Source organism: Bos indicus x Bos taurus, chromosome 22, assembly GCF_003369695.1.
Source record: "Bos indicus x Bos taurus breed Angus x Brahman F1 hybrid chromosome 22, Bos_hybrid_MaternalHap_v2.0, whole genome shotgun sequence".
In the NCBI taxonomy this organism is placed as follows: domain Eukaryota; kingdom Metazoa; phylum Chordata; class Mammalia; order Artiodactyla; family Bovidae; genus Bos; species Bos indicus x Bos taurus.
The window spans coordinates 33,608-41,220 of record NC_040097.1 but is presented as its reverse complement, the minus strand read 5'-3'; the positions used below and the strand labels follow the sequence as shown (position 1 = coordinate 41,220).

The following is a 7,613-nucleotide window of genomic DNA, read 5'->3' as shown; positions in this document are numbered from 1 at the left end:
CCATTCTGTGTGCAGCCTGCCTCTTCTTATTTCTGTGTTTATCAGCATGCTCCGTTTTCATCTCACAGTAGTTCCATTCCCTAAATCGTCTCATTTCTGTATTTTTCATTCACTCCTTTTCAAAAAGAATCAATTATGATGCAAACCAAACTCTTGTGTAGCTTGTTCAATTTCATATTGCAAAACTTAGACTACTTCTAGATATAATGTAATAAAAAATATAATATAGCAAATATATTTGACATAACATTGGTTTTGATGTTTGTAAATGAATTATTATAAGCAATTATAACTACAGACCATTTTATGTCATAATATTCCCTTCAAGCAATGTTATTATGGGGATCTTAAATTCCTGAGATGATGTTAATTCTACAGATGCATCCCTAAGTACTCAGAGCAGTTTATTTCTCAGAAGACTTATCTGGGGAAGTGTATTGAACAGAGGAAATATTCCTTGTGGACATTTTAATTGTAATGACATTGAATTTGAAAATAAATAATTAGACATATAATGGATTGTTGCTGAGAAGCAGTAGAATCTGAAATAAGACAATAATTTTAAGAGCATGGCACCTGAACTTTATTTTATATGTATATATAATTTATTGATATAATTTTGATATGGTGATTGAACCACTTGCGGTTTACTTTTCTGAGATAACTGTTAAACTGATACAGTCTGTGTTGTTAAATACTGCTTACCTCATCCTGAAAGCAGCAGTAATCAAGCAAGTGAAATATATAGCTAAATAAAATAAAACATGACTAGGATTTTCATAAGTTGAAAGCTTTTTACATCATATGCTGGCATAGTGTATAAAAGTATGTCAATGACGAGATTGTAAGACCAAGGTTTAAGACAATCATCCCGTAAAATTGTGAGGATAAGAAGATATCTTCTGGACTCGTGGCTCAGTGGATAAGAATATGCCTACCAATGTAGGGGACATACGTTTGATCCCTGGTTGGAGGAAGGTTCCACGTGCCATGGAGCAACTAAGCCTGAGAGCCACGACTACTGAGCCTGCACTCTAGAACCTGTGAGCCACAGCTATTGAAGCCAGCTCACCTAGAGTCAGTGCTCCAGAACAGGAGAAGCCACTGCAGTGAGAAGCCCACACACGCCAACCAAGAGGAGCCCAAGCACAGCCAAAAATAAACAAACAAATACATTTTTAAGAAAGGATATCTTCCAAGTCATAGGGAAATGAGTAGGTTAATATTACATGTGCATTTGTATTAATATAGACAATGAGAGGCAACCATCATACACAAAAATAGTATTCAATGGTGTTTCAATGATTCACTCTTATTACTTCCCTGTTCAGCACAAAGTGGCTGTCTAACCTTATTGAATATTTACATTTATGAGTCTCAAGTCATTTCCTATAAGAGAATATGTTGAAATGGATTTGGTCATTCTCTGATGACTCTCAGTCTAGCTTTACTTCTGTTAGCACTCTATGATGTTAGCATCATTGAAATAATTTAGCAAAAATAAGTGTCTAATACTAGTAGTATGTGAATGTAATTGTCTGTTTTAGAGTTAAGAAATGAATAAATATTGTAATAATTACCTATAAGGCCTATTAAAGGAAATAAATGTGATTATATACTCTTATATTAAACTTTGTGCAAAGTCTACGTTGATTTTTATATTATTTGAACTAGAATACTGATGAGCATGACTCAAAATTTTCAAGAATAAAATAGATTCATTCGTTTCTTTTAATTTGTCCATAGGCACTGCAGACTGGGTCTAAGTGAAGGCAATGCCAAATTTCACAGATGTGACAGAATTTGTTCTGGGGTTGACCAGTCATCAGGAGCTTCAAGGTCTCTTTATTGTGGTGTTTCTAGTAGTTTACATGATCACTCTGATAAGGAATATTGGTATGATTATTTTGATCAGCATCAGCCTCCAGCTTCAGAGCTCCATGTACTTTTTCTTGAGTCCTTTGTCTTTTGTGGATGTGTGGTTCTCTTCCAATGTCACTCTGAAGATGCTGGAAAACTTACTATCAAACAAAAACCATTTCCTATGTGGGGTGTTTGGTGCAGTGTTACTTCTTCATAGCCCTTGTCCACGTGGAAGTATATATCTTGGCTGTGATGGCCTTTGATCGCTACATGGACATCTGCAGCTCTCTGCTTTATGGCAGTAAAATGTCCAGGACTGTCTGTGCTCTTCTCATCTCTGTGACATACATCTATGGGTTCTCTGTCAGCCTTATCTGCACACTGTGGACATATGGCCTGTACTTCTGTGGAAACTTTGAAATCAACCACTTCTACTGTGCTGACCCTCCTCTTATCAAGATTGCCTGTGGAGGGGTCCACAGTAAAGAATGCACCATGATTGTTATTGCTGGGATTAATTTCACATATTCCCTCTCTGTGGTTCTCAGTTCCTATACCCTCATTGTAGCGGCCGTGCTGCACATGCACTCTGCTGATGGCAGGAGGAAGGCATTCTCCATGTGTGGGTCCCACCTGACAGCTGTTACCATGTTTTATGGGACTCTTCTCTTCATGTATCTCAGGAGGCCCACTGAAGAGTCTATGGAGCAGGGAAAGATGGTGGCCGTGTTTTACCCCACAGTGATTCCCATGCTGAATCCCATGATCTACAGTTTGAGGAACAAAGGTGTGAAAGAGGCGGTCAACAAAGCAATCGTCAAGGCAAACTTGACAGTGAACCTGCAGCACATAATTCCGTGTATGCCACTTCCTGTTATAAGTGTCCAGGCATATAAATAACCCTGTTTAAAATAGACTGTATACCGGCAACACTTAAATATACTAAGAGGTCCAGTCTAACACAGTGATGGTTTACCCCGTGAACGGACTCTCAGGACTAAGCCTCCTTTATCTACATATGCAAACATACTAACCCTGACCTATTACTGTTAGTCACAGTGTATGTAAAATTGTGCTAAGTGTAGTCATCAGACAACTCATAAACACATTTGGATAAGCACATGTTAATTTGGAGGTATCTTTGTAGGAGTTGAATATGCTTTCTTAGGATATTTTCTATATATAATTGCTTTTCACTTGTTTTATAAGTAATATATAATTTCATGAGAAAAAATTAAGACTTCATCACTTTTCCATGAATGTAAAAGTTGGTGGATCCTCATTTACCAAAAAAGCTTTCAACAATATTCATACATGCATGGACTTTTGAAAACAAAAATGTATTCAGAATCTTCAACTAGTGTCATGAATCAATCAGAAGGTTAACTCTCAGTATGTATTGCTCTATAATTAACAGTATTTGTATTTCAAACAATCTGTTGACTCACTGTAATTCTACTCTTTGGTTTGGATTTTGGCTAGTTGTTTTTCTCTTCATTAATTTAAATAGATGAAAAATTTATGAGTAAAGCCTATCATGTCCTTCTCATAGTTTAAAAAGATGAAGCAATATGGATTTTTGTCATTTAAAATCTGACTTTTGATCAGAAAAATGTCCTGTTAAACATTTGATTGCTATGATGAAGGTACTGTTTGATTCCAAATTCTTGTCACTAACATTACATTCTTAGGTCTGTATTTAGCTGCTTAAGTGAAGCTTTTAATAACTAGAGTGGATCAACCAGATAAGAATCTGTGTAAAGCCAAATGTCATTGCACTAGAAATGTGTTAAAATGTGATCAGCACAGCTCAAACTAGTATCCATTGGGATCTGAGTACACGTTTACAATTCAATTTATGTTGATTGGTGTCCACTTAATCTACCTTCATTCTTAATATAAGTGGAATACATTTTTTGTCCTTGTTTACTCTTGCTAATAATACCAGCATAAAGGCAAATCAGAAGCAGAAGTAATTTCTCATGAATGAGTTTATTCTTGTTTAAGGGCTAATCCAATTAAAAGGGGTGCACAACTGAACACGTGTAGAAAGACTCTGAGAAGTAACACTTACTTGTGGTAGTATCACTGGAAAGATGGATTCATTTAAGCACAGAAAGTATTGTTACTCAGGCTAATGTACTAATTGCCCACAAGCCACATTCCCTCAGATTGGTTCTGAGAAAAAGCAGATGGTGGGAGGAGAGTTCTTTTTCTTAACTTTAGGTTCTGAGCAGGAAGAAAGAGTACCATTTGATTAGTATTGGAAACTACATTAACAAAGTTTTTTTTTTTTTAATGTTTTCAAATCACTCAAGTTTGCTTCTAACAAGTTGGTGTCAAGTATGAAACGATAGGCTGCTCAAGAAACAATCGTACTGACAGAGATCATTATAACTTGACCCCTTAAGATCACATTTTCTGTGATCCTTATGGCAGACATATTCCTCAGTGTCCATTATTTTATGTTTTATTTTATAAGTAAAACATTTGTCATCCAGCTGTTCATCACTGTTCCCATTGCTCCTTGTTGGTGGGATACATAATGTTGTCAAGTCTTGGCAATGAGCCATCAGTAGAAAGTGATGCCTGAAACCTAAAGATCACCTTGTCTATGTTAAAGCCATTAGATACGGACTTTATTCTCTTCCTTTCCACTTGAAAATGTTGCCACTGAAATGATCACTTTTTAGACAAAGATGGAAACCACATATTGAGGGTCTAATTGCCTTTCCCAAACCCCTTAACTCATATTGCTGCCTGAGAAAGGAGTAAATTACACTGCATCTTGGGAGTTCACTTAGCTATAGTGCTATATTTGCTCTTATAATACTTTCCATAAACATATCCTTGGCACTTCATCTCTGCATCTTACCACTCACTAGGACAATTTTTACCTGAGAATGATCAAGTCTCTTCAGAAACTATTCTGGTATTGAGAGGAGGGCATCTTGTCTTCTGTCTTAACCAGAAGGAGAAAAACTCAAGCTTCTGATCTATATTAGATATTAGGTTATATATCCCTTTGTCCTAACTGCTTGATGAGTCCCTGGGCTTGTTATGACCTTTAAGACTCCAGTTGTCACATCAACTGGTTTTGGATCCCTTTTGACCCGTCATCTGGGCCATTTCGCTAGCCTTTTTAGGTACTTACAAGTCTCTTTCTTAAGCTTAGGAAACCTCAGCTATTTTTTGTCTGCACTGTGCTTGCAGGTGTAGATAAGGTGTGTTTTCACCATACATTTGAGCCAGCACATCTTTAACTGTCCTTACTTATTAGTGGGGCTTCCCCAATGGCTCAGCAGCAAAGAATCATCTGCAAGGCAAGAGACATGATTTCAATCCCTGGGGGAACATCCCCTGGAGAAGGAAATGGCAACCCACTCCAGTATTCTTGCCTGGAAAACCCCATGGACAGAGGAGCCTGGCGGGTTACAGTCCATAGGGTCACACGGAGTCGAACACAACTGAGCATGCACACACTTACACACACTTATTATGAGTGAAATTGTTCCCCCAGAAGATGTGTTAAGTTCCTAACCTGAAGAACTTCAGAGTTTGGTTATAGGATCATTGGGTTATAAGGTCATTATTTGGATATAGGGTTGTTGAAGATGCAATTGTTAATATGAAGTCATACTGAAGTACACTGGATCATTAATCCAGTGTGCTGCTGCTGCTGCCAAGTCGCTTCAGTCATGTCTGACTCTGTGCGACCCAATAGATGGCAGCCCACCAGGCCCCGCCGTCCCTGGGATTCTCCAGGCAAGAACACTGGAGTGGGTTGCCATTTCCTCCTCCAGTGCATGAAAGTGAAAAGTGAAAGTGAAGTCGCTCAGTCGTGTCCGACTCTTAGCGACCCCATGGACTGCAGCCTACCAGGCTCCTCCATCCATGGGATTTTCCAGGCAAGAGTACTGGAGTGGGTGCCGTTGCCTTCTCCATTGTGAGTGATGTCCTTACAAGAATGAAGACATTTGGACACAGATGTAGAGGGAAGATGACCATGAGAAGACAGCAGAGACTGGAAAGATGCTTACAAGACAAGGAATGCCTGGGACCATGAGCAGCTGGAAAAAACAAGGAAGGAACCTCCCCTAGAGCTTCACAGAGAGCCTGGTTCTGCCAGTACCTTGACTTCAGACTTGTAGGCTCCAGAACTGTGAGAAAATAAATTTTTGTTGTTCTAAGTCAATAAGTGTGTGGTACTTTGTTAACTCAGACCGATGAAACTAATATATTTCTTTACAGTATTGTTTCAATGTTAGAACTTGGGTTTCACTTTAGTTTTTATTAGTCTCCCAGGCTATCATCCTGTCTGCTCTAGGAGCTCTTCAAATGTATCTGAAGTTTCTTTGGTAAACCTGTGGTTTTGCAGCAACCTCCCCTGAATCCAGTGTGCTACCCAGAAGGGGCACCAGAGTCCTTCTGAAAGATTCACTGACCTTTAAACCCTTCTCACATTGCCAATCTCAGGTCCAGCCCTTACTCTGTAGTTTACCATAGAAGCTCACTGCTGTGCTTCTAACTATTTAAATTATACTTTTGGAATTATTTAAAAAATAGCAACAACAAAGATGTTCTCCTCTCTTGCGTTTTATCTTTGGCAATTGACAGTCATGATTCCCAAGATTAATTTCTGTGCAACTGTGCTCCCTGACCCCAAACGAAGTTGATTTAAGAACTTGAAAATCAGGATTGCAATTCATTGCTTCTCTTCAGAATTTGTACAGTTTACATCCACTTAGAACACCTTGTTGCTGCTTTAATAAGGGTGTTGAGGTTAGGTGAGGCATAAATTAAAATAAAGTTTAATATAAATAATTTAACATGGCAATATTGATGTCTTCACATAAATGTGAAATCTAATTTAACAATGAAATGTTTACTAAGATAAGTTGGATAAAATAAACTAAACTGTTTCTAAATAACTTATACAATCAATTTTTTGCCAGTATTTTCCAAAATAGCAGACTACTCAGCATATTCAGGAATGGTTTTTATTTTGCCCTATGAAAATAGCTCACAATATTACTCACATGGTAGACACCAAACATTTGAATCTGAATTAAAAAAAAAAAATTCCAGTTGATGGTTTAAGTGGGTCTTAGATTGCATCACTTTACAACCACCCCAACATAGAACAATATTCCTGACATCTGACAGCAACCACATTTTTAACTTGGTTTTAAACTACCACTTCCTGTCAAACCATTGTAATTTCTTCAAATCCCTAAAATATAAAAGGATCTTAAGCCTTGCTGAGGGAATATAGGGGTATGTCTACATTTTTGTTTTGATACAGAAAAAGAGAGTATGACTTTCCCAAAGCTGACCCTGATTTCCAGATCTGCATGTCGAAAAATGACATCTTTTCAAACAACACGAGAACCATGGAATTACAGAGAGTGACCGCCAGTGAATCCAGTGTGAGTCAGAAGCAGAGAGGAATGATTTTTAGCAGACAGGGTGCAGTTGAGGAACAGCTACTGCCTGGAATGACGTGGGGTGGACAAGAAGCTTACTTTACCACCTCCCTTGTTCTGTCTCCACAATGTATAAAATAGAAGCATTTTTGAAAGCAGTGGCTAAATCTTATTATCATTAAATAGGAACTATCCAGGTCGAAACTATCAAGTGTCACAGATGCAAATTGTAGCAATTTGTTAAAAATGTGCATTATAGTCTTTTAAACCTTTTACTTATAAATTATATGAAAAATAGAACACATGTGCAAAGTCCTTTTGCTC

The 7,613-nt window shown here is 37.8% G+C and overlaps 1 protein-coding gene across 1 annotated transcript; it reads left to right on the top strand.

Moving 5' to 3' along the window:
* The first annotated feature begins 1,762 nt into the window (after positions 1-1,762).
* Positions 1,763-3,065, top strand: LOC113880770 (olfactory receptor 5M9-like). Its single transcript, XM_027523309.1, is given in 2 exon segments — positions 1,763-2,029; positions 2,031-3,065. Coding segments are annotated over 2 exon segments (987 nt in total). The 5' UTR covers positions 1,763-1,775; the 3' UTR covers positions 2,764-3,065.
* Positions 3,066-7,613: the final 4,548 nt, after the last annotated feature.